Here is a 27968-nt window from a genome sequence, read left to right as displayed (position 1 = left end):
GCACGGAAGCGCTGCATGCCTTCTGCAGCCTGCCAGGGGCCTGGAGACCACGAGGGACGCGCCTGAAAGCTCTAGTGTAGAGCAGCTCTTGCTAAAATAAATAAGAGCTATTAGCCTAAAATTCTATGCCTGCTTCTTCTCACTAACTAGCTGTAACCTAGTTGGTTGCTACTCTGCATGTTTATGGAAAGCAAAAGGGTCCTGAAAAGATCTTGCATAGCAATGGCATAACATTAAAATTCAGAGTAGTAATTGCTGTGTCATTTGAAGATTTAGAGGAAGCTGTCAGGCAGAATGTAATTAATACACATCTAAGACCAGCATAACGTGAAAAGGCAGGACACAAAGGAAACAAGGTTTAGACGAGGGCAAAGTGGTTCTATCTGCTCCTGTCCCTGGGCTGACACCACATATAATCCATAAGCCTCACAGTTAAAGACATATTTACAAAGCAGTACAGAGTTCAAACTAGGATAAAGGCTGAGTAACAGACACTTCAGTGTGTCTCTTACCTCTGTGCTCTACTGAGAAATTTCTTGTGTGTAAGACTGGAGTGTTTGAGACGCCACTGAAACAGCCGCTCGGCTGCTACGGGAGTGAAGAAGCCCTGTCACAGCAGCCTGGAAAAAGGCATAAGAAGTTAGAGTAGTAGGTTAATGCTTTCAGCTAAAGAGCAAAGGGAAGTTTAAAACCAACCTTTACCAAAAAATATTACTATTTTCAGAAACAAACTAGCTAACAGTCTGGTGGAGTAAACGTGCACAGGACAGCATAGCTCCCCCCCCATTAAGGCCTGTCCTGCTGCAGGAGGTACAGTTGTCTCTAAAAAGATTTGAGTAGATGAGTGAAACACTTCCAGTGTGATAAAATATATTGTTAATTCAAGAACAGGATCTATTTACACCTTAGAGTATTTACCTGTGTTTTTGTTAAATTCAGAGCATCATGAAGACTGAGACTTGATGAGCTCTGCGCTAGGAACAGCGAATCCGAAGCAGTGCTGCTGACCAGGTCATCCAGCGCATCCACTTGCCGCTTCAGGCTGTGAAGGGTCCCTTCCGTCTGCCGCTTTCCTCTGATTAACACTTCTACTTGCTTGGACATGCACTGCCGCAGTTGAGCCTAAATAAATCATTGGTTCTATTTATATCCATCTAGTGTTATTTTCAAGACTGTATTTTTTAAAAATTCTGATGACTTTAGAAGTCAGGCCTTAGGGGATTTACTGTTAGGTGCTCTTGTGAACCTCAAGAATCTGGTAACGATTTTGCAAATTGTTTTTGCAAATTAATTCTTTAAATAACTTACTTCCTCTGAAGTGAGAAGTAAGTGAGAAGAAATAAAAGAAGTCAGAAACAAGCTGCAATTCTAAAACCTTTAACGTTATCGGTTGAATGAAGAGCAACAGCTGTGCTCCAACTAAACTTGGCCTTTTTTAATTATAAGGATCACAAGTACTGCTGAGTTGTCATGCTGCTAAAATACTGTAACATATAAATGCGGGACTCACGGTGAAATACTCTTATAAAACCCGTTTATGAGGAACTGTTCTCTAGAGAGCAGCTGGTTTCTACAGTTTCTTTTCCTATTGCCACCCAACAGGAAGGAGCACTAAGATCCTCTGCTCCTAGTCATTATGCACAAAGTGGATACTCAGGAGCTGGAGAAGACTCTGCCACAGCTGTATTAAGTTATGTTTAGAAGGGATCTAGAGGACACACTGGCACGACTGGGAAGGGAGATGTGCCACCTTCAACCGATCTTCGTGATGCCGCAGTTTTTCTCGGAGAGCCTCTCCACGCCACTGCTCATCCTTTGGGAAACAAAAGCACATTCAGCAATTGAGCAGCACTGGAAAGGGTACCAATACTGGCATGTCCAGCTGTAGCACCAGCAGCAACTACTTTTAAAAAGCATTTTACCATTAAGAAGACTTTAGAAAAATCCAGCTTTTCTTCCAGTGAGAGCAGTCGTCTGTCAGTAGCTACAGGTGCAGTCATCTCCTCTAAGTTATCTGATTCACTGTGTGGACTTCCCCTTATTTCAAGGGCTGCTTCCAGATTTTCCAAAAGTTCTGGGGATGGGCTTAAAGATTTAAGCCCTGTACTAATTTCATCTTTAATCTCCAATTTAAGCATCTTTGCTGCATCCTTTATTTCCCTTTGTCTGTTTTTCAGGTCTTCCTGAGTTTTAACCTGCACAGTAAAACACAATCTTATCACTTGGCAATTTCCCATCTAGTGTTGGGAAGGTAACCACTCGTTTCTGCCTTGGCCTCCGAGACTTGAAAAATTAAGTTCTGCTTTAGAGCTTCACAACCCTTACTCAGAAGTCAGGACATGACTGATGTGGGTTGGTTTGTTCATTTTTAAATAGAAATTACTGAGCTGTCCAATCATTAACAAACCCTAACTTCCAGATTTGGAAAACTGCATGAAATTGGAAATAGGGGTATTTCTGCCAATGGTGATACAACCAACTGAAGGATATTCAAAACTAACACAGTGTAAACCTGCCCAGATGTACCTCAGTTCAGCTTTTCAGTTATACCTGTGTTTGGAGAGCCACATAGTCCCGTTGGATCTGGCCAAGTTCCTTAAAGAGGCGCTTTGCTCGTTCATGGTTGTTGTGTGCTACTTGTTCGGCAGCTGCTATGTCACTCTGCAAACAGTTGTTTTCGTGTGTTTTTTCCTAGGAAAATTGCAGAGAGATTCCCTTTTACGGTGAGCGCCTGCCTCAGAATAAGAATCCAGAGAACCACATAGAACACAATTTCTTCAAGTTAAAACACACAACAGTATTAAACAGGAGTAACTAGGCAGGTATTCTGCAACACACGTTAGAAATGCCCGTGTTTGGTTGCTTTAAATTATGTCTTGGAATTAGTGCGTTACTTTTGCTCCCCTGGCAATGAAGTGGTGTATGAACAAGTAAATAAGAGGCAGGACTCACACACAGTTCTTTCTCCAGCTGGGTCCTCTGCGTTTTGATTGCTTCTTTCAGACTCAAGATTTGCTTTTGCGCTTTCCTCCTCTCTGATTTTAGCTGATCTTGGAGATGTTTTAGCTCAGACTTTGAAAGTTCCAGTTCTTTTTGGAGAGATGCATTTTCTTTATTTTTTTGTTGTAATTGTAGTTCTTTTTCTGAGATCTGATGTTCTGCATCAGATTAGAAAAGGGTAAGTAGAAATATAAGCATCTTGCCATATTTCCTAAGTATTTTCAATATACACTAGCTATTTTCTAAACCTCTCAGTCTTCTGTTGAGCATTTTCAAGAGGCATTGGACACAGTGGAAAGGAACAATCACGTCACGATAAAATTTTAGTTATTTGAGTAAATCAATTTAGACAATCAAGGACCCATACATAGTTAATAGTATCTCTGTGATATATCTTACTGCTTTTTCTGACTGTTTCTTCAACTGTTGCACACCATGACTCCTCCTTTTCCAGCTTCCTGAGCTTTTCTTCTGCCAGTCTTACTTTTGCTATTGCCTCTTCCAATTTCTCTTCTTGCTCCGTTAGCTCCTTTTCTAACAGTACTTTCTGATCTTGCAGTTTGCTAGTACATTCTTGCATTTTTTTTCCTTCATACTCTGAATCTTGCTTGAGGCGATGAAGAATCTGCCTCCCCACCCCAAAAAAAAAAAAAAAAGCCATTTCAAGCTTTATCCGGTACCAGCTCAATGAGAACAAATGCTATCACCAATAGACATTAGAGGGAAATAAAGGAGGAGAAATCTAAAAATAAAAAAGACTTATTTTTATAATTTCAGGTAAGTAAACGGGCACATTCATTTTCTGAGAGAACTCTAAAGGAAGGAAAGGGGGTCTCTGAACTTTAGCCAGCTGCTGACAGGCTGGAAGCCACCCCGTTTCCCCCCGCTCAGCCGTGCCAGGACCCTCGGTGCAGCACTGGAGTGCAGCGAGGCAGCGCTGCGGATTTACAGCCCTTCGGTACCGTTTCAGTAGAAGATGGCCCTGCCAAGAAGCGAACCAACCAAACAAAACACCCCAAACAGTTCTTTGTTGCAACATGCTAATTTTCATTTAAATATTCCTGAATGTTGAAGCTTTTCTTCTACTGCATTCCTCTAAAAAATGAGGCTTTACGTTTCTTAAAACATGAGTGTATTACTGTATGCAAACCTCACACCCCAAACTTTTTTGCCTACATTGTATTTTCGGGGGTAAGGAAAAGTGAGAACGTTGCACAGACTCCTTACCGCTTCTTGCCTGGCTCGTTCTGTCTCTTTCTCTTGAATCTCTTTCTGAAGCTGCTGCAATTGGTTCTCCCTCTTTTTCTGCCTCTCTTGGCAATCCTTATGTTTCTTTAAACATTCCAGGATTTCTTCTTTCAGCGTTGCCTGCTCTCTAAGCAGTTCATCCCGATGCCTTGTATTATTTTTCAAATCCTGCAGCAGGAGATATATATTGAGTGACAAAACTAGCTGGTAAAAACAACAATTCTGACCCCTAACAGTTCTTTTTGCATACTGAATATTACCTTCTATTGTAACCAGCAACTTAAGTAATTATCACAGTAGGAGCTACTAGATGAAAGAAAAGCTAACAGATAAAGCAAAGGGAAGGCTCTGCTTCCCCCTGAACCCAGGCATGGGGTGGTTTTGGCCTTCCAGGATTCTCTTCAAGAATTCCTCTACCACCACTGAAAAAGATATCTCTGACTCAAAAAATATTACTCCGAATAGGACTATCCATGACAGTTTGCCAGTTCCCTCCATGTTTAAAAACAGAAAGCCCAGAACTGACGTACTAAAAATCTTCCCTTTTTTGCACGTTTCAAACTACTCACTACATTAAAATAAGCATGTATTTCACCAAAACTAACCTGTTCAACCAGTTGTTGTTGTTGTCTGGAGTCATTCAACTCTCCTTTCAAAGCTTCCAATTCTTCCTTTTTTTCTAGAAAAATATTTATTTAGTGAAAGACCAGCCATAGGTGAAATAAATAGGCCAACACAATTCTTGCTTTTCATAAATAGCAATAGAAAAAGTTTCAACGTGACTTGCTAAATACTGTTTGTCTTTAGGTATTTGAGCATATAGATCATTTAACTTCACGAAGGATAGTTATATTCCCTGTGACCTTTAATATAGTTTGTTTTAAAATGTATTATATCTTTCAAAGATACTAAAAGTTATGTTTACCTTGAAGATGCTGCTGTATTACAGTGATGTCTTCATTCAGTGATTTTTTGTGCTTGTTTAGGAAATCTATCTCCTGCTGCAGATTTTTTACATCCATTTCCATCTTCCCTATATTGGACAATGCTGTTCTGCTGCTCTCTTCGGTAACAGTCAAATCTCTGTAAAATGTGAACACATATTCTCATTTTATTGAAAATGTTTGATGAGGATGCTTTAAGAACAGCTACATTACAGTAATTTTGGGGGTTCAACCAGATGCTATCTCGTAGCCATGAGATCAAGAGAGTTGTCCCATTCCAAATTTAACATTTTGCATCTCATAATATCTCTTATTGCAGTCGCAATATTACAAATTCTGCTTTGCTTATCCTCCGAACACACACCTTCTGGTTTGTGACAGCTTGTTCTCCAAACTCCGACAGCCTTCTTCAAGCTTTTGCTTTTCTTTATTCAAAGATTCAATGTTATTTTGCAAAGTGTGCATTTGAGAAACCAAGTGTTCGTTTTCTTGACGGTCTTTCTCAAGTCGTTGTTTCTGCCAATCTACTTCCCCTTGCTGACACTGAAATAATCTCTGAATATTCTCCAGTTCTAGTTTTTCCTATGAAAGGAGACAGTGTGTACAACATATTTACATGGTCAAGAAGTAGAACAAGTTACTAATGTCTTTAGATGCAACAGTATACATTTCATTCACAAGGATCATAAAGGGTACTATCTAGGTTGCACGTAACCAGCTATCTCTTGTTATAATGCAGTAAAAAGTGCCAGAAATATGAATGCATTTACAAAAAAGGTTCAGGCAGCAGATACAAGCAGGAGGCCTAAAGATGAGGATTCAGTTTCTCATTCCATCACAGCTTAACTTGTTGTTTTTACCCTATCCTATACTGTACTAACTATAGAAGAAATACTTACTTCTAGAACTGCAACCTGAATCTTTTCTAATTCATTGACCTTTCGGTCATGCTGTAGTTTCAAACCTTCAAGTTCATTATTTTCCAGCTGCAGCATTTCCAGAACATGTTTCAGTTCTAATAAGAAGAAAGAAACCCAAAGTTATTATTATAAGCACATGAAATGCTTTCCAGTGGCAAATAAATCAAATAAATGAATAAACCTAAGTGGGAAAAAATATAGAAACTATCCCTGGAAAAACTCCTTGTGTTTTCAGTTGCTGTGTCAGACACACCAGGTGTTGTATCTAATGTTCTACTAGGAAACTGCAGGTTCCTGTGCCTCTTGCCCTTCCTGTTTCCTAGGTAGTCAGATATTCTGTCCCAAAACATGAAATTAAGTATTTCTGCACAAAGCAAGTTGCAAGCTGCAGAAGGTAATATTTTCCAAAGGACATAATTACTGGAAGGAGATTCCTCCGTTTCCCCTTGCAGCCAGTTAGCTCCTCTGTGAGTGTGGCACAGCTGGCTCCTGCCTGCTAAGCCCAGCGCATGCACCTCGCTGATCAGCTGGCTCCTGCCGCTGCCCTGTTCGTGTTTCTCTGAAGGATGAAAATCTACAGTCACCAGCAGCTCAAAATGCTCCCTCAGCACAAGCAAGAGCCACCAGCCAGTACTGCACAAGCTATGAGACTTACACGGATCACTCCCTGCATCAATCACAATAATTTAAAAAAGGAGTGTGGAAAGATAGGCTGCAAAGACATGTAACTAAGTTTAAAGTGCATTTCTGCTGATCTGCACAAAATTATATATAACAAAGCCACAACATACCCATCTTATGCTTGGAAATTTGCCCAAGTATTCCTTGAAGATTTTCCTCTTCTTTTCCAATATCCTTCTTTACGAACAAAAGCTGTGTTCTTTTCTCACTAATCTGGATGTCCAGGTCTTTCCTCTCAACATTCAGCTCTTCCAGAAGAGATCTTATTTCCTGTGTAAATATGTCAGGGTTACAACAAATGCCATTATTTTCAGTCTGGTAAGTCTTTTCTTTAAACCTAAGTTCTAAGAATTTATTCTGATTAATTTAATTCAAGGATTTATAGTTACAGTTAATTGTGTAAATAAACAAAACAATGCAATACTTAAAGCCTTTTATGTTGACAACCTAGAGCAGTAAGCTTGTAAGGATTTTTAATCTACAAGCCTGACTGATGACATCTCTTCAAGTGAACCATAGCCAGGCCTTAAAAGTGAAAGAGAATAAGGAAAAAGCGGTTAATCGCAGTTCTTTATTTCAGTGTGCACTTTGGATCAAATAAAAGTTTTCTTCCCCAACAAAGTGAAGAGATTCTCTTTTGAAGAGTAAATAGAGAATGGAGGAGAGACCTTTCTGTTGGGTCTTATATAAACTGATCAATCTGTTTTGCTGCAAGAGCTGCTTGCCTCAGCAACAGTAAGTGCTAACTGCCTTCATCAGAGACCTCTACTTAACAGAACTTGGTTCTCAAATGCTCAGGGGACTACAAGGATCGCTGAAACTAGCGAGTTTATTTCTTATTTCTGCATCTGGTCAAGCTCCTAGAAACACCAAAGACTTTAAGAGTTGCTTGTTCACCTTTCTTCAGCAGATTTTAGATAGGTAGCAGAAAGCAAAACTGGTTTTATACAAATTTTGTGGGATCTTTTTGGTCCTTCTCTTCCATTTTTTTTCTATTCTTAACCAATGCATAATGAACTGAAAATTCATTGAAAAGTTACTCTTATTTGCCGTCGTTTTTCATTTGCTTCAGTCTCCCCATCTCGAAGAGCTTCTTTGAGGTCACCTTTCTTTTGAGAAATACAATCCTGAAGGACATTCAGCTCCTCTTTTCTTTGACTCAGCTGTTGCTCCAGAAGCAACAGCTCTTGTTGCTGAGCATTAATCTACAATGTAAAATTTTAACATAATGACCATCAGAATTCTTTTTCTGTAGTTATACAGGAGGAAAAAAATACACACACAAAACCCAAACCTCTCCTGCAACACACTGACAACGTGTTACTTTTTTTACTATTATTCTGAAATGCAGTAAGAATTGTCCTCAATTGAAAACTCTGAAATAATATTTATTACACAGCAAGGCTAGCAGGGCCAAGATTATGAGTGATAGTCCTGAGTTAATCAAATGTGCTTTACCTGATCTTTCAGTATTTCCAGTTCGTTTTTCTTGCCTTGAAGAATGCTTTCTGCTTCCCTAAGGATTTGGAGGTGATGTTCTTCATTACCTTCTGCCACCTGAATATCGCCTTGAAGCTTCTGAAGGCTAACAGTGAGGAGAAAAACATGGTTCAGAAGACACAAAAATACATCAGGCAGAAGTTAATATTATATAAACAAAGATATCCTTATCCACTAAGTCCTTACGGTAAATTAAAAATAAATACCTTTCAGTCAGCATTTCTATCTTCCTGTTTAATGACTGGAACTCACAATCTTTTGCGGACACCACTTGGTTGATTTCCTTCAAGATACCTTCTTGTTCAATCTTATGCTGCTCTAAATCCCTTGTATCCGCCTGCAATAACCTAAAGAAGCATTTATGACTTTTCAGATTAACATTTCTACAGCTCTTCCTCGCAGAAAGCAGTATCTTGGTATCTGAAAGAATGCTGCTTTCCTCCTGAGCCCCATTCCACGAATCCCCCGAGGGATTCCACGAATCCCACCGCGCACCTCAACTGCTGATCGGCCTTCACCAGTTTAATGGCCACTTCCTGAGCCCTTCGCTCCAGCTCCTCTGCCTCGGTTTCAGTCCGGGACAAATGCTGCTTGGCATGATTGTACTTTTGAATAGTGTCTTTGGTCTAAAGCAAAAATTGAGGATTATTGAAACAACAGATTCCCATCAATTCTCTTACTCTTTCCATATCTAGAACCTGCGGGTTAGCTGTTCAAAGACCACCTCCTCCCTGCTTGAATTCCACAGCTGCTTGAAGATTCCAGCTGAGCCCTGCTCTGCATACTAATAACTTGGAACATTTTCTTCTCGCCTTCCCTAGACTGAAAAGGTCCCTTCTCTTGGCAAAGACGGAAGCATTTCCTTCTAGCAGAGGTCATCCAAGTTCTTAATTTCAAGAAAGAGTGTTTAAAATGAAGACAGGAAGGAAAAAAAAGAAGTATGGGAGATACTTATCCAAAGAAAGTAGATTTGTGTTTTGGTATAAGAAATTAAAAAATGACAAGAAGTTTTACTGGGAACGAAGAAAAAGTATTTTTAATTCTTATAAAAACACGCAGTTCTTAAAATAATTTCCATCTGTCTTTCTCCTTAAAAACATGCATTTCCTCTGCCTAAAACAATTCTAATGTAACACAGAAATCCTCCTGTAATCAGAGTTACAGCATTACTTACCTTTCCCCGTGTGCTCTCAAGTTCTATTTCAGCTTCTGCAAGTAGCCTGTCTGCTTCTCTAAGCTCCGACCGTCGTTTCAGAAGTGTCCTCTCTATACATTCAATTTCATTTGCAACATCTTCATGATGTTTAAGAGATCTTTCTAACTGTAATTCTGCTATTAGGTTGTCAGTGCGCCCCTCAATAAAGTCTCTAGTAGGTCAGGAGTTGGGGGAGGGTGACAAAACAAAAAACAAAACAAAACAAAAAACCAGAATTAAAACACAAAGTGCTAGTGGCCTAGGCGTCTCTTAAAGCTATAGTCTGTGCTGTTCCATATACTATACAAATGCAAACATTAACTGTGCTGCATCAAAACTGTTATTAGAAAAAATAGCAGGAATATGTACATGATATTTTAAATGCAACCTAGTACAATATTCTTACTTCCGTTTGTTACGCTTCTGAGCTGCCCTTCGTAGCTCTGCTACCTCATGTTCCAGCTCTTCTCTTTCATGCACCAGATCTTCAACATTTTGCTGCAACTTTTCCACCTCTTTCCATTTGCGATCAGCTTCCCCTGACCATTTATCTCCATATTTCCGAGACTTTAGATGATACACAATGTCTTCTAGCCTTGAGACTTCATTCTCCTACATACAGAAAATACAATAGTTGAATCTAGACCAGTGTTCTGCCTCAGTCCTCCAAAAGAGCGTATTTCAGACACAGCAGCAGCTGTAGGTAGCAAAGACCAGACTGTTAACACTAACAATGGAGCGTTCTCGTTAGCGAGGACTCTGAGATCCAGAATCTTGCTAGAAGAGTCTTTTTAACTCAATCAAGATTAAGCATAATCCTAAATTTGACTTATTTGGGCACCTTTTCTGTCTCCTTACATAGAATCTGTGAAAGTGAGGATGTTTTTTGAGGAAGGACATGTGAAGAAGTGTTCCTCACTCACTCAGAAGCCAGTTGGCTATGGGTAAGCCCACAGCCTCGGGCCTGTATCTTACCAATTCATGATGCTCAGGCACGTTGCAGTGCAGCACTCCCAGGGGAATGAGCGGGACAGAGAAACTGGCTGGCAGGGGGCCATAAACGACCTGGGCTCCCGCAGGAGGTGGGCCGTAGATAACTGTTCCAGGAGCAACTGAACTTCCATTTGCTGGCGCAGAAGGAGGAGGACCATAAACCACCGTTCCCTGTGGTACAGGGGCACCATTTGGAAGGACTGTGTAAATAACTGTACCAGGTGGTGGTACAAAGGGAGGGTCTTTTGGAACAGAAGTTTCCTCGTTTCCTCCACCATCATCTTTCTCTCTTCTATCTTTAGGCAAAAAAAGATTAAAAAAAGTTACTTTTTCACTCTTAAAATAAAAGATATTATTAAAATTCACATTTCAAAATAAAACATTCTCTTAACTAAGTACAAAAATGTAATAAATGCTGCTTACACTAAATAAGCTCATCATAAATAAACAGTTATGATTCACTCAAGCACACCAGGAAAATTCCCTATGGGCTCTACTCAAATCTATAATCACTATGTCCCTAAACCTTCTGAGATATCAGACTGACCTACCTTTAGTGGAATTTGTTTTGTACAACCTAGTTCTGACTGGTGAATAAATCCAACATCCTCTTGGACTAGGCAAGTCTTCCTTCCTGACTTGCTTGTCCTGAAGGCGCCCTCTTTTGGCTGGGGATGTGCTGGAACATGGTAAACCAACTCCAGAATCTTTTGTGCTATGAGAAGCAGGAGTTGAGACCTAAAGAAAAGCAAATGCACATTAATATGAGACCTTGTCTTCTAGAAGAACAATTAGTACAAAGTAAACATCTAGAACAAATAATGTTCTAGACATTCCAAACACTTATTTTTCAAGAACAAGCTAGTCATACTGTGCCTTCCCTTGTTCCGAAGTGTCATGTTGAATTTAAAAGTGTGTGTAGCATTTCCATGACATCAAGCAATACATAGGAACCTTTCCATGAAGTTTGAGTTATGTTATAGAGCAATTCTTTTTTAAGAAAAAGTACGAGAACTATGGTCTGTGTTAGGGAAAAGAGTGATCAAAACCAGAGATTTATTGAACACAGAGAACACAATTCTCCTTGCCGTACGCTTTTTTACTTAAAGCTTTTTTCCTGAATTATCTTACAATGTTTCATCTTGTGTAGTTTTTCCAACTTGTATATATACTAGACTTCTATTACTACAGGACTTCATAAAGGCTTTGACCCTGCATGTGCAGGGGGGTTGGACTAGATGACCTCTAGAGGTCCCTTCCAACCCTAAGCATTCTATGATTTATCAGGGCACATAAGTGTGCTTTATCAAGAAAAGTATTTGTACTCATAATTCAGTAATTCCTCCAACATCTTCTGTTTAGTTCTCTCAAATCTAGCAAGCTTATAATGTACTTTCTCATATTTAATTTCTCACCTGTGATGGTGGCCTGTAATACCAGTATCCCCTCCTTTTGAAGGGATCTGTTATACTAGTGATGTAATCATTCTGGTAAGAAAGTGTATTTCTGAGTGTTGCAATTTCATCTTGCAAGTCATCAATTTCCTCCTTGTTACCTGTAAATTAATTACATAATTTTATAAGCATATAGGGGAAATTTTCGTTAGAGCAATAATTTAAAGCTTTTCCTCATTGTTATGTTGTTAACCTGAAATAATATATATATTAAAAAAAAAAACTGAAGGAAAAGTCACTCAGCTTATACTGCAGGTAACTGATGAAAGCAGGTGAAAAGTACTAAATAGCTAAACAAACAGGAACTCCTATAACCAAAATTGTATATATCCTAAACAATTTATTCCTAGGAGAGAATTCCCAGGATGAAGTAGGAATCAGAGCTTTGAGTGGCTTCTTAAGGTTAGGGAACAAACAGTGAGAAGTATAGTGAAGAAGGTGAATTCTTCTTTATCTGTGCTTGACTGCAAGAAACAGTGAGAAAAGGCCCATTACCTGTCCTGATGTTGTCCAACAGCCGTCTCAAACGGTCAATTTCTGCTTTCTGTTGCTTCATAGTTCCATTTAATTTATCAATTTCAAACTTCTCAGAGCTTGACTCAGCCTTATCACCAGCTTTCCCCATTTCATGCTGCAACTATTTACAATGTAAGTTCAAATCAAAGCACATGAGTGGAAATCAGACTGTGCTGAGACTTTTTCCCAACAGCCCTATCCATTACTGCAGAAGTGCTTATTAGCAGAAAAATCACCCAGCCATTTTAACAAAATTGTTCTTCCCACTCCTTCAAATGACTGAATCTTATAAATGTCTTTGTGGATGCAACTGTAAATCAACAGGTAGTAATTTTACTTAAAAGTAGCTGCCCTTGTCAACAACATGCACTGCCCCTAAGTATTTTGCCTCTTATAATGAAGAGCAAACATTGCCACAACTTACTTGTTCTTCCTTTTCCTTTAGGAGTTGTTGCAGCAATTCTATTTCTGCTTCCGCTCGGGCCAGATCTTGAGCTGCTTGAGCTGCCTGAACGTAGAACTCCTCAGCTTCCTCACATTCCTATAATTGAAATTTGAATTCGGGCTTTAGGTTGCAAGAATACTCCACAGGCTGGCAGATGTCTCACACAGCTTTGTGAAAAACAATAAACTAGTAAGAAGCATCAGCACTAGCCTATCCTGGGATTTAAGAAACTGGTAAAAAGTACATACCATTTACAAAAGATACTGTTCCTCCTTTAGCTTTATAATATTTCTAGAGAGTATATGCTTACATGATATAATCAAAAATGATTACCAAAAATGGTTTAAAAAACCCTAAATCAGACATATTTCAAAATGAAATGCCCTCCAAAGAAAAACCTCCCGTGTAGCAAGACAATTCAAAGATTTAAAGTTGAATTTAAAAGACAATACCAAGACTGTTCTCATTACAACAGTCATTAGAAAGCACAGCTTAATTAAAGCAAACATTTAATTATCATTGTGATGATTTACCTCAGCTCGCTCCTGGTTAATTCTGAGAACAGTACCGTGAAGAGCCTTTAGCTGATTTTTAGCAATGGAGAGCTCTGTGGCTGCCAGTTTATCTGAAGTTATGATTGCTCTTTTCAATTTCTTCAGTTCTTTGTCTAGACTGACAAATTGCATTTCTGCCTGGGCATCATCTATTTTTTTCTGAAACCAGGAAAAAAAAAGAGGTTTTATGATAGATTTCCAGTGAAAAACAATGTAAGAGAAAGATTTACTCTTGGTATAACTTTTTCCAAACATTGTATCTCATTCTGTATTGTGTGTATAAAACGTCAGAAAATCCAAAATCAAGATGACCAATAAAACTTGGGCAGGGGCAGAAAGTTATATTTAACCTTCCGGTTTCCTTTTGTATTTGATCTGGGTCTTTGAAAGCAAAACAATTTTAAAATCTTTTAAATATTCTTTCCCTGAGCAATCAAATGCAGTGTATGATCACTTGTTCCTACCTTTTTCTCTAAGTCTTCCAATTGGGCAAGAATAGCCTCTTTTTCCTCATCTGCCTCTTGGAGCTGTTGATCAGCAAGGCCCTGAATTTCTTCCATACTCTTTATTTTTTCATGCAAATGTTGAATTTCATGCTCTAACTGACGGACCTTGTTCTCATTCTGCCTGTTTTCAGATTTAACCTGTAATTGACATAAATTACAATGAATAGCCTGAAAAGTCAAATTAATCAGTGTATTTGTTACCAAAAGAGAAGGCAGAAAGAACTATTTTGCCACTGTAACAATTGTGTTTTATAAGTGCCCAAGTTATTTTAGTAACAATATGCATCATGATTTCTGACTATATTTATTCTTCTATCTATATTCTGGGTCTCTTTATTGCCTGAGACATACAATGGAGTCAAAGTTCCAATTCACCAAATAATGTGGCAATCTTAAGAGCTATTTAAAACATTCACCACTCCAGAAGCCCAAAATGAATACTTATTTTGCTTTCTTTTAATAAAATTGTATTTCTCAAAGACAGAAGGAAGCAAAACTTCATATGATGTAAAACTGAAGTCTCGTGTTGCAAGTTTCATTTTTTGACTAAGTTCAAGTTGTCTTATTCTTGTTTTTGTAGCTTTTGATTGTTTGTTTTTGTTTTACGTGCCTGTCTATATTTTTCCTGTACATCTTCCAGCTTATCCTGCTGAGATGCCATTTCTTCCTGCAATTGTCTCTCTCTAGCCCATGATTTCTCTCTTTCTCTCTGTGCGTCGACAAGGATGTTATTAAATTCCTTCTGCAAATTTGCAAGGCTTTTCCCTAAAACATCAGCTGAATCATGACATCTGAAAGAAAAACAATTCAGGTTCTAAGACAGAAAATTATAAAAAGAGAAAATAAAATAACAAAAAATAATAGGTTAGTGCAAGAGTTTAAGACAGTGTAAGTGAGCGCAGGTGCAACACTGAACAGTTCACACTGCACAGGCCTCTTCCCTGGCTCTGCATTTTCCCTTCTTTCTTTGTTTATTCCCATTATTTGTAAAAGCCTTGCCCAGGCAGGGAAACCCAAGAGAAATATATATTTCTCTCAGTAATATAACTAGGATAATTAGTGAGCTCAGGTGATGCTCTCTTAATTAACCACAAAGTCTGAGCTGCCCCAGGCTGCATTCAGTGGGACGCAGCACATGCACACTATTGCTCGTAGGTACTTACTGAATTCACGTGCACAAACCCTATACTGTTTGTAAGGTTTTTACTCACTCAATCTCTCCAACTCCCATTTGAAGCTTTTGTTTGAGTTCACTTATGCGAGCTAAGACTTCCTCAGGATGAAGTAAGTTATCAACTGCATGGTTTAGCTGATTTTGAAGATCTTTAAGCTGTTCTTTTAGGAGATTATTGTCTCTCTGGAGAGAGAAAGAGAGAGAGAGAGAGAGAGAGAGAGAGAGAAAACACCCCCCACAGATTTCAGTGTTAAAAACGCTATCATTAATTAAGAGTTCAACAACATTTTTCTAGTATAAACATACAAAAACAACAGTACCAGTTACAAAACAGGAACACCCTAAACAATTTTTGCCTTTTCCTCTTTACTAAGAAGTATTTAAATGCCAATCAGAATTGACTTTACCCTTTTCTTACATTAATTAATGTCTTTATATATGCAAAGCCCCTTGACATAAACAAGCCTGTCACAGCATCCATACTGAGCAATCAGGAATGCTGCAGCTGGCAGTAGACCAAGAAGTCATATTCATTCTGGATCTATTAATCTTGAGATCTTTGCACATCTGTAAGCGTCAGCACGATAGCACTAATAGCACGATAGCACTAATGTCCAAAGATCCTTTACAGGCTGGTGGTAAAGGCATCCTCCGATAAGGGGAGCACATGAGATGGGAAGAATGAATTTGATGGCAAAAGGAAGACTGGAACCAGACTTCCTACAGTTGGGGAAACTGCTCTCATCGTTCAGATGGATTTTGAGAGGGGCACCACTACCAGTCATATTGTGAAAATCCTGATCCCAGAGTATTAACCTTGCCTAGAAAAATCCCAGTGCCTGGACCTCTCAGAACATGCAGGAGGAACACTCAGTTACTGCTCCCAAGGTAAGACACTGATTTGTGATAAATATCAAAAGTAGAGGTAGATAAATGACAAAGGTGTAGAGCTCCCAAACAAGAAAATTAGAGTCCAATACAACAGAATATCAAAATTCAGTTTTTGCAAATCTTTTTTTCGTAAGAGGAGCAGAGAAACGTACCACGTATCAGACAAGTATTAAGGCAACATATACTTAACCTGCAATTGTTTGAACTGTGAAAGGAGTTTATAATTTTCTTGTTCCTTTTCTTCTGCTAGTTGTGCTTTGGTCAGAGCATTCTCCAATGCTTGCCTTTCTTTTTCAAGTTCAGCTTGCAGGGCTGATCTTTCCATCTACATACACCAAAAGACTTCAGATTAAACCTAGTTCTTGTCCCAAACCTCACTCCCCCATCACTCTCCAGAAAAGAGATATATTTCTTAAAATAACATGACAACTCATCTTTAAAAAGCATTCGCATCCCCCCACCAAACCTGATGAACCTCCAACACCTTAATACAACAAAAACAACTGTATTGTTTAAACATCAGCACAGCCCAACCTACTGCTATAGTGTCTAACCTGGGCCCTTAGCACAAACACATCTACCCGGATAGAAACTGACAGACTTTTGTCTCTATTTTACAAAGAGCTTCCAATTTTCTCCTGAAACACCACTTCTTCAATATGGGTGCAGTTGTCTCTTTCCAGAAAGATGCTGTTTATTATCTAAATGGGGTGAAGATTCTCTACAGAGAGTCCTCAAATAAATTGTATCTTGTTTTGAATCCCAAGTTATAACTCCTAGCGAACTGATACCATCTTCCATTTTGTCATCAACTATTTGTAAGTCAGTGTTAGAGACACTGCATAGAAAAGCTTTTTTCTTCCAGCTTGATTAACCCTTTGACAGCGTAGCAGTTCTGTGCTTACCTGGCTAAGTTGTTTTAGTCTTTCCAATTCTTCCTTTTGCTGATTGGCTTCAGTGTCTCTGTCTCTTAACTGGGCTTCCAGTTCAGCCTCATAGGCACTGATGTCCCCCTGTGCATCTCTAAGCGATTCATTTATTTCTCGTTGCTCCTGGAGTGCAGCTTCGAGCATTGCTATCTCCTAAAATTTTACATTCTTTTCAGAAACACATACCCAGGAGAGCCTGCGTTTCTTAGACTGCCTCTGTTACTCAGGAACTGATAGTTAATTTTGATCCACCAGCTGTTACATTGAGACACCACTCCTACTCACTAACCATACAACCATAAAAGCTACCCAAAAACAAACATACACTAAAATAAGGTAAAAAAAACAAACATGCTATTTTAACAGACTTTCTAGAAAATTAAAACCCAAGTTAACAAGATCTAGCCTAGAATGATAGACAAGCAGCTGTTTAAACAATTGGATGACAGGAGAGATGCAAGCAATAATAGGCACATATTGGACAAGTTACTGTTGTCACTAATACAATTCACTCTGACACTGACTGCAGATCCATTTTCAGTCAGTCCTGACACATAACGCATTTCCGAGACACCTTCCATGAAGTACACATTTACTGTAGGCTTCTGCTTGTAAAGGCCAAATGTTGTTCTTAATAGATGTGGGTGCATGTGACAAAAGTTACCAGATCAGAAAATAATTTTGTCCAAGGAACTGTGGTCTCTCATTCCCAGTTCTATCACTTATATTTCCAAGTTTAAGTTTATGTATCTGAATTTGGGAAGAAACATAGTATTTAGCCTTACTTTTTTCATATTTTCTGCATCCATGGCAACTATTTTCAGGTTGTTTCTTTCCTCCTCTAGTTCTGCCAATCTCTGGAGCAAAGATTCCTTATCCTTCTGCAGCTCCCTGCATTCATCACTGGCCTGTTTTGCCTGACCCTTCACACTTTCAAGGTATTCTTGCAATCCAATAATAATACCTTCTAAATCCCTTTTCAGTGCTTCATTTGTTGCTATTTGACCTGCAGAAATGCAAAGTAAATTTAATAGTCAATGATTTATAGCTATTTACTTGACAAAACAATTCAACAACATGACAAAACTGAGAATTGCCATTCGCAGTCGTCTTTAAAATATTCTACTGGAATTTGCAATAAAATCAAGTAACTAACATGCAACCAAAATAACACCTCTACTGTGTTTAAGGGCTAGAACATAGCATTTGCCTCTTATCATATTGATCTGTCCACTGGAAAACTTTTATACATAAAGTTTATGCACAATAAGGACAATTAACTACATTTCTTAAGTCATTTTTAAAAATTTAAGAGGACCAAATTGACACACATAAAAAAACGCCTCTCTGCAGGCTAAGATTATGAGTGAATCTCTTAACCATCATAACATCATAATAGCATTGGAGTTTCAACACTTCACTCAGACAATAAAGAGCAGAATAGTCCTCTCCTCTGTTGTAATAACAAAATTGCGGACTAGGAGGATATGTTAAATAAACAAAAACCACGCAACTCAAATTTGATCAAGGGCCTTCATGTCCTGACTTTTTTATTCCCCACAGCAACAAAGCAGTCCTTTAACCAAAGCAGTTGTTTTCTTGTGGTGGTGGTTTTTAATGAACACATTGCCCTCCCCCAACCATTCCCAGCGAGATGAACATGCTAAGGAAAAAACAAAACAAACAGAAAAAAAAACACCCTTTTCCTTTTAGGTCATCTCGGAACAGTGTTCAACTCTTTCGTACACCTTTTGTGCATCATAGAAGCAAATCCAACAAACAAAAGGCAAAAAAAAAAAATTTACCATCAGTGAGCTGCTGCTCCAAGTCCTTGATTTCCTCTGTTTCCTTAGCAATCCTAGAAAGCATTTCATCCAGGCGACTCTCAAGCTGTTTGTAATGTTTGTTCATTATATCAAGCTGCTGTTCCTTGCTTGTTTTTTGAGCTTTCATGTGTGCCTGGAAATTACAGTTGGAAAGGTAAAGTGAGGAGAAAAAAAAAAGGCAATATGGAATAAAAACAGGTGGGCTCAGTATTTATCTCTGCCCATCTACCGCAGTACGAGTGCAGTGCACACCTTGCTGTGCTTGTGCTTGGCTTCCCCCCACCATTAGCACTCCACAAAGAATCCCGTGGAGATAAGCAAGCTGCGTGAAAAATGTCTCCCCTTGCCAGGGAGGATAACTGCTGACCTAAATTGGTCCTCACAGCTACTGCCTTTCTTCCTGACCCTTACTTTTTATTATATTATTTCCTCTTTTGTTCAAGAATGAGCACGATTTCCCCCAAGGGCTTTCATGCTGTCATCCCGCATTGCCTTCACCACAGACCATGCTTCAGGACTTATCAGCTCATCATCCAGGAAAAATAATACTGTAGACATCAGAAAGACAGCAGAGGCAGAATTATTTTTGTATTTCTGAGAAACCCACTGTGTCTACAGCTCACAGATTTGGTCAAGATTTCGTGTGTTTACTGTGAATTTAGCTTCAGTTGTACACAAAACTAGATTATCAACACGGTATAGGGCTACCTGTTTCTTACCAGTATGAAATAATTTGCAAACAACTCAGCTGCCAAAAAAATACTTGGAAACAGACATAGTTTATACTTGCTGTGATGAAAACAACAAATTTAGCTACTCAAAAAAACTTCACAAATCCAGCTAATACTAGAAAATTGAAATTATAAGTTATCAGAAAAGTTACAGAAGCAACTTCAGTAGCGACAAGTACCCCAAAATACATAGCTTTATGTTTTAATATGCTAGAAAGACAGCAAGTTATGCTTAAATTTCCTGTTAATGCATTTTAGTTGTCACCTGTTAGAGACAAACATCTGTCTTTAAAAATGTAATTTCGACAAGCAAAATCCCGGCAGCGCGCTGCTGCTGAGTCATTTTGCCGCAGCTGCCGAATGTCACAACAGCACTGTTTAAAAAAGGCAACACTTACAGCTTCGCCTTTGTCTTTCCTTCCTTGGGCAGTGCGTGCAGCGCGTCCCGGCCCTGCTCTAGAGCTCATTGGGACCGATCTCTTCGGCGCAGAGAGTGACAAGCGCCCGGGCTGCAGCGTTCCCCGTGCACCCCAGCTGGAGTGCAGCTGCAGCCCGGCACGGGAGGCAGGGAGGGAGGCAGGGAAGGAGGCAGGGAAGCAGGGAGGCTCCCCCAGCCCCGCTCGCAGCGGAGGCGATTGGCCCCGGCCTCGCTTCCTGTGTTGTGATTTAAAGCGCGGAGGCAGCGCGGGGCCGGGCTACGAGAGGGCCCGTCCGCGGCTGGGATCCTGCCTAACACGCACACGCTCCTTCTACTACTTAACTGCTGCTCAATAAATATGCCCCCTCTTTCTTTTTTTAAAAAAAGCATTTTCAAACCTCAGTTGAAAGCAGGCACCAAGCATAAAAATTCTTTCTTTCAGTACTCGCAAAGCCAAACAGGCCTGAAAAGCTGTAATTTTTCAACACACATTTTTAAAACACTATCAAAAAAAATCCATTTTATTTTAATTTACAATTGCTGTAAATATGTTTGCTGAGGTTGAATGCAATAAATAAGTTAGAAATCAAATCTGGCTTCCACAATCACCATGGAAGCAAGAGTAGCAAGCTGCAGCATCCAGCTTTGCCCTCTTGTTATAAAAAATGACCTCCATAGAACCTTGTTGAAGGTATGAATAATTGCAGGACTATCTGACAGCAGTGAGAAGACATTTATCCCCACCAAGAAGATATTACATTTCTTTTCGGTGTCACAGCTTCTTTTTGAGGATTGGTTCTAGTTTTGGGATGCTGAACTGTCTTTGAAAGCTGAAGCTGGTAATGCCTGCAGCTGTCTGCAGTTCACAGCTGCAGGAACTGCAGCACTTTGGTCCAGTCAGCTACATGGGCTACCCAAGTAGAGCTGTAAGCCCATCTCTTACAAAGAGACTTTTCAGCAAATACAAGAGGCTTCTGACAAAACAGGACTTTAACTATAGGCCAGTTACAGCTATGCTGACCTTTAATTTTAAGGTCAAACCCTACAACAGATGCATGAAAGACTCTTGCAGTAAACAGAAATTCTCTTCTTCCAAGGCTCTGCACATAATGTTTTTGCAGAACAGGAGGATTCAGCTCTTAATGTATCATGCGGCAGTAGTACTGAACTTGAGTTCCACAAATATTCTACGGGGATAAAGATTGGTTTCAAATTATGTAGAATTGCATATATTTTTTAAACGTTAACAGCTAGAATAAATAGTCCTAACTGCTGAAGAAATGGCTAACTAGCAAAAGGATATGTAATTCATGAAATAGGCATAACTGAACGGTAGTTGGTTAAAATAGCCTTTACGACATCTCTCAGGACATGAACAAAAAAAGACTACAGAAAACTACAATTTCATTTTACTTACATGTCTTGGATCTTTAGAATTCACAGAAGCAAGAAAACACTGCAAGTCTTCAAGCTCTTTCTGCTTTTTTCCTATTTCTCTTTTCTCTTTCTCTATCTGTTTTTCCAGTTCTAAAGCTTCCTTGCGTAGCTGATGCAAGATTTGTATCTTGTTACACAATTGCTGCTCAAGATCTTCCCTGTTGGCCACTAATATCTGGAGGTTGGGTAAAATAGATACATTGGAAATATACAACTGATTGGGAATAGTTAAAAAAAAAAAAAACACCAAACAAACAGCCAAGACTTCCAAGATCTTTGAGGGGCCCCTTGTGCACATGTAAATCCATTTGTCATGCATAAAAAAAAGAAGCACCCACACAGGCCTTTCCCCACACACACAAATGATCATCTTTGCATACTTTTTTCTGAGTCAGAGCATCTTCCACTTGTCGTAGTTCTTCTGTTACTTTCAAAACTTGTTGCTCTGCATTTGTTATTTCACTCTGCAGTTCTTCTAATCTACCCTGTGCTGTAAATAAACAAATAAAAACCAAAATCTATTTTAATATTACATGTAACACTGATACACATTTTCCTTCACTGATTTAACAAAAATGCATCTTACTAAAAGCATGACAATCAGAACTAATCTACTCTGATGTCTCCAATGTATCCCAAACAAGTTTTTTTGCTGGGTTGTGTCCAATAAGTTAAAATATTATAGATGGGAGACTTCCCTAGCATTCTCTTTCCAATATGAAAATGTAATCCAATATGAAAATGTAATGGTGAATTTCTGTTTATCTCAAAATAACAACAAAAAGCAACTGTACCAATCTTGGCCCAAAATGCATCAAATACAATATGTTAAAGGTTGTAACTTCTAAACACTAACAGTAATTTCATGTTAGATACTTGTCAAGAGTTTCATCAGTGAAAGAAACATGAGTACATAATTGATTAATTTTAACAATTTACCTGAATTAATCTTTTTTTCTTTATCCTCCAGTTGTTCATCTAGAGTTTGAAGCTGCAATTTTAGCTTCGGGTTCCTATTTAAGTCGTCTTCATCTAGCGGCATTTTTCCAATCTTCACGTGCTGACCCTTATTACCAATATAACCCTCTCTTATAAACATATTTCTTTTATATCTGGCCTTACCAATATATGGGCTTTCACCAGGTGCATCATCAAGTTCAACATCCTGAAATGTATGAAGCAATATTTCTTTTATGCTATTTATATTTGCCTGTATCAAAAACATGCTTGCAGTCAACCCATAACTCTCCTAACAAGCATACACAAAGAAAAGAAATCAGTCTAAAATGATAAAAAAAAAATTTAAAAAAAACAAAAAGTGCTTGACTGTACTTGACTTTTTTGGCTTTGAACACTCTTGTTATTTTACAAGAGAAATAAAAATAAGCCAATAGTCTACTGATACTGACAGACACATTAGCAATTAGGGTATTATCAGTTTGTTAAATGGAAAAAGGTATTTAACTAGTGGAGTCTTTCTTGATACTCTAGACCTAACACTACCCTAAACTTATATACTTATACCATATACTGTTGCTCTGAAACTTTAGTCAAATATACTTAAATTTGAAAACCTTCACAGTTAATGGTCATTGATCTTTACATACTTTTATTATGCAGCCTCCCTTCATTCAAGTATCTCTAAAAAAATAATTTCAGCATTGTAAGTACGACAGAGGCCAGCTCTGTTGTTTAGGAGAAAAAAAAAGTCAGAACTAAGGACAAACATTTGCTTCATTCCTAGTAAGAATGAGAAGTTTATTCACTGGCTCTGCTCAGTTAAAAGCTCATACATATGTAGGCATGCATACTAATATTCAAGCACTAAATGTCACTCGGATTTAATAGATTATTCATTTTATCCTTCAGTAAGAAAATATGTTCGAGTTATGTATCTTGTGATTTTAAATAGTGTTTTTCACATTTATATTTAATAACTCTTTGTGAAGCACTGCTTATCAAATTATGGAAAATAAATTTCATAGTTATTCTAAATTTAAATGCAAGAAAAACATAAGTGAGAAGAATTCCATTTTAAAATCATTACCTCTGATGGAAAATAACCTAATGGCTCAAATTTTGCATCAATCTTATAAAATGCCAATTCCTGCTCCAATTCATACTGTTTCTGGCAAGCTCGCGTTAGTTCCATTGTTTTCTGCTTTAGCTAATAAAACAGTAAACAAAAGTGAGTTCCGCTCATTCAGAAGTCATCATTATCACATACATTCCAATACATTAGAAAGTAAGGGAGAAAAAAATTAAAGGGCTAAGATTCTGTATTTTGGGCCAAAAACATAGCAAAGCACAACTTCAATGAGATAAATTACAAAAACAAGAGCAGACAAGAACTCCACAACAAAAACAACACAAAAGATCACATGAAAGACCTTTTAAATATTTATCTTATAGAAATACAGTTTTTGATGCATGCAAAGTTCGAAAATAAATTCACAAAATCCACACCACATTATCGATGTAATTGTTGCTACCAACATGCAGTGGTAGCCAAGAGAAATTATCTCGACTGTGGAAAGTGTCTAAAGTCTATCTATTTCACTGTAGCTTAACCCTATGCTGGTTGTTTGTTTGTTTGTTTGTTTTAAAACAAAGCTCCATCATGTGATTTTTTTTTTTAATCACCTTTTCATGCCGAATAACTGAGGGAGAACACGCAGCAGAACTCCAATAGACAGTGGAATGCAGAGGACTAACGGAGGAAAAAAAGTAGTAGAATAGACTGGGATACAGGAAAGGCTTAAAGAAATCTTGAAACAAAGAAAATTAAAACATGTCGTGCCATGCAAAAATGAATTAGTTTAAGAACAAAAAGCCTTTGAGAAAATAGCATTCAGAAACAGTCTTAATAGTTTACACAGAAGTTCTTAATCTATTAAACATGCAAATAAATCCTAGAAATAAAAATAACTGTGCAATCCAGGAGCACATGGGGACTACCTTTAATGAGGAATAAAGGCTCTGCAGAAAAGGAACTGTGACAAACCAAGATACCAGCTATAGGAAGAAAGAAGCAAGCAGAGTTTGTCATCCAAAGGATAAGAGTGGGTTAAGTTGCAAAACATATGCTGCTAAATCTCACTATACTGAAAACTAGATTTTAGAAATACGCTGCTGGTTAGTAAACATATTCACAGAAGAAACAGCTGTAGGAATACTAGCTGTAGAGAATGTTAAGGATAAAATTATAGAAGACAAGTCTAACAAATATGATACAAAGGCTATCACTGGAATACAACTATTCAAACACCAAGTGTGTATACACGTATTTAATTTTACCCCTCACTGCAGCAGCACTTCAAAGTCTGTAAATAGTTCAGGAGCTTCAGTACACTGGCAATTTAGCAGCTACAAGATACTTAATCTTTCACCAACTGACAAAATTGTAAACAATAAAAAAGACTAGAAACAAACAATTTACTATAAATTCCATATTACAAGGATGATAGTAACTGCTTGTTCGATATACTTACTGCTTTCACAGAAAGAGTATTGAAGAATTACTGGTGAAGGAATAATTCCTCTGTACAAAGTTGAAGTGCCCTAAGTTTTATGTCTTCCGAAATACTGATGTCTCAAATTTAAGCATAAAATCTCCACTCATTTAAACTCTCCCATTGATAGTAGGATTAGATTTGTTAATGGACAGTGCTATTTCCTTAGTGCAAGTGATTATCTTACCAGCTCATTTTTGGTGCCCAGGTCCCTTTGTAGATCTTCATAGCTTTGTTTCTGTTGCAAAGTCTTTTCTTTTAATGATTTATTCACCTCATCTTGATGTTGAAGCTGCTCAAGCACTTTGGACTGTTTTACTTTAAGGTTCTCCATCTCCTTTACTGTATTTTCCAACTCTTTTTCTAATTTTTCTATTTCTTCTGAAAAACAAAGTAATAGAAACATCATACAGAAATCTTACCCATCTAAACTTACATTTGCTATCATTCATTATAGTTCTGGTATGTTACTATTACCTATATTAAATCTCTCTAGAGCTTCCTGCCTGTCATGACTTGTCACTGGCTGTCCCTCCAATGTCCCCAGTGCTCGCAAGTGGAATATGGTGTACGGGCGATAGTGAGGGAGACACGCAACCGGGTTGTTGGCAAGGGAGAGAGAAGTCAGATCTTGCAGAGGCTTCAGTTTAGCAATGTCATGGAGCTAAATCAAAGACAAATCGGTACAACGGTTAGAAAACCTTTGAAGAACAACTAAAACCCCATCATAGAATTTCTGATTGTATATGAGATTCATTAGATTCATATCAAAATGCCTGTTTTAATATTTATGCTAAACTGGAGTTTCTAAAAGCTACCCAAACACACAGTACTATATAGGTTAAGCTAGCTTTCTAAAATCAAACTGTTTCTACAAGGAAAAAAATACCAAGTCAAAGAGAACATACTTCATCAAGTTTGACCACGGAAATTCCAAGATAGGAAGGGTTCTGGATAAATATATATACATAACTTTCAATTCCAACAGACTAGCTTATAAGAGAAGGCAGCCTTTTATGAGGAGAACTCAAACAAAGCTGGATCATCTCTTCTCCTAGTAGCATGATTCCTTCAGGAATTAGCTGCAAAAGACAGAAATTAACCCAGACCACAGAAGTATTTGTCAGTTTTCCTGACAGAAGACTGTCTGGCTCATAACAGCTGTATTTCAATACAAATGCTCCAGAAGGACATTTGGTAATTATTCATAATAAGCCTATGTAAATTTATAAGTTCATCCTAGTGAAAATATTTTTAACAATTTACTGTTTATCTATGATCACTTACGGATGATACTTTATTCTGTTCCAAATTAAGAATGCGCAGGGACCTCAATTTTTTCCCTACCCACAAAGGAATGTGCTCAATCTCATTTCCTGCAAGATTCAGCTTTTGTAGATTCAGCATGTGTTCTATACCTTCAATTTTACTGAAAGCAAGAAAAGAAACATAATTCATTATAAAGGAAACCAAAATTATATTGCAACTGAGGCATTATGGGCAAATTAAAGCAAATCCTGTTTCATCTATTTACCATCTAAGAAATAAGCAAAAAAATAGTTCATTGCAACAGACTCACAATTTAACATAAAACAACTCTGGTGTAAATTTAAATGTTACATCAGGAAAAAAGATAAAGATAAGATTATGGTAATGGGGTACCACAAACAAAGCTCTTGTGGCCATATTATTTTTAAGCAGAAACAAACTGTATGTAACTGGAGTCTCGAAACATACACCATTAGCAAAAGCAAAACCTACTCTGACCTCTTCCTTTCCTGTTAAGAAAGGAAGTTGCATGAATGCAACATATTAAAAAAGGCTGGTGTCTTGCATACTTCCTATTGTTAAAATTCTTTACTGAAGTTGTGGCTTCTCTACTGTAAAGTCAGTCTCACATAAAAAGATCATACATGACTAATAGAAAAAATAAAGGAAACGAGGAATTTTGCTATTGCTTGAATGATTATTCTTCAGCATATTTTTAACTACTCAGATATGATACCCAGCTCTCAAAATGAGGAAAGTGAAAAAGCCATTCAGCAAATTTCTGCTTACCTGATTTTGTTGTAAGACAAATTGAGTTCACGCAACTTCGACAGTTTATCCAACTTCTCAATCTTTTCTATTTGGTTGTTACTGATATTCAGTGACTCTAATTTAGAGCACTTTTCCAAATTTTCTATGTACTAAACAAAGCAAAACAAAAACCCTATTACTTAGCATTACAACTGTGCTGCTTTTTCATGAGTAAGGTAGTTTTGGTTTTACAAAAGCTGCTTGTAGAATTGGATTAAGATAGCTGACTTACCTTAAATTTCTTGTCCCCATCCTTCACAAAAGAAAGATTCAGTGAGCTTATACATGCCAAATTTTCCTGTTTTGATAAAGCTTTTATAAGGGATTCTGTAATGTACCTAACTCCTGGATTAACACCATTTTCATCTGAAATTAAACAGAGAAAACACCTTCAGTAGTGATAGAATCAGTGAATTTTATTTTTTTGCATTGCACTGAATACAGGGAAAACATGGAAAATTATTCCCCAACACAGGCTTGGAGAAGCTGCAGAATCATTTCCATTAACTGACATGTAGTGGGCATTTGATCTTTTGAAAGAGATATAGCATTCATCTTCCTGAGCCAGTCTTCTCTCCTGCTGCAGGATACAAGAAGATTCCATTATTCTACACAGAATCATGTGTAGAATCATTACTATAATTTCTGAATTTTAAGTACCAAGAGATAAAAACAATAGTTAAATTATGGAGATCACAGAAGATTGGCTTGGTGTGCTTTCAGTATGTACTTTAATAACAGCAACTATTTATACAATACCTTCATGAAACTGATTCTCGAAAGCAGCTTCTATATTTCTTGCTGTAACACGAGGTTGTTGGTGTCTCTGCTCCCTGCCTTTGCGAGGCAATGGAGACGCCTGTTGACTAAGAGGTGATGGTGATCTGGTGCCTGAACTGACAGTAGACATTGGACTAGGTGTCCGAGAAGCCGACGTCTGCCTTTCCCCACATAATGTTTTCTGTACCGAGCCTTTCTTCATTGCAAAAGATACAGATTATCATATGACCAATAT

The 27968-nt window shown here is 38.0% G+C and overlaps 1 protein-coding gene across 1 annotated transcript; it reads right to left on the bottom strand.

The window, feature by feature from the left end:
• Positions 1-322: 322 nt before the first annotated feature.
• On the bottom strand, positions 323-27968 carry CNTRL (centriolin). The gene is made up of 43 exons (XM_088525360.1): positions 27713-27968; positions 27186-27319; positions 26933-27063; positions 26162-26303; positions 25352-25538; positions 25062-25255; positions 24321-24377; positions 23410-23529; positions 22302-22527; positions 21743-21852; positions 21343-21537; positions 18756-18909; positions 17736-17956; positions 16927-17103; positions 16212-16346; positions 15168-15313; positions 14567-14747; positions 13915-14094; positions 13430-13609; positions 12876-12992; positions 12431-12572; positions 11897-12036; positions 11033-11219; positions 10464-10777; positions 9895-10100; positions 9468-9660; positions 8789-8919; positions 8500-8640; positions 8252-8378; positions 7834-7998; positions 6904-7063; positions 6092-6207; positions 5557-5774; positions 5174-5331; positions 4854-4927; positions 4228-4416; positions 3400-3625; positions 2953-3158; positions 2551-2691; positions 1923-2195; positions 1751-1813; positions 919-1122; positions 323-585 (listed from the first exon to the last, which is right to left on the bottom strand). The coding sequence occupies exons 1-43, from the start codon at positions 27933-27935 to the stop codon at positions 469-471; spliced, it is 7101 nt and encodes a 2366-aa protein (XP_088381486.1). The 5' UTR covers positions 27936-27968; the 3' UTR covers positions 323-468.

The sequence above is a fragment of the Tinamus guttatus genome, unplaced genomic scaffold (assembly GCF_059628265.1).
Source record: "Tinamus guttatus ecotype Peru unplaced genomic scaffold, ASM5962826v1 Tinamus_guttatus_pri_ptg000226l, whole genome shotgun sequence".
NCBI classification, from domain to species: Eukaryota; Metazoa; Chordata; class Aves; order Tinamiformes; family Tinamidae; genus Tinamus; species Tinamus guttatus.
Note: the sequence above shows the minus strand (reverse complement) of the source record. Positions and strands in the feature narration are given on the sequence as shown.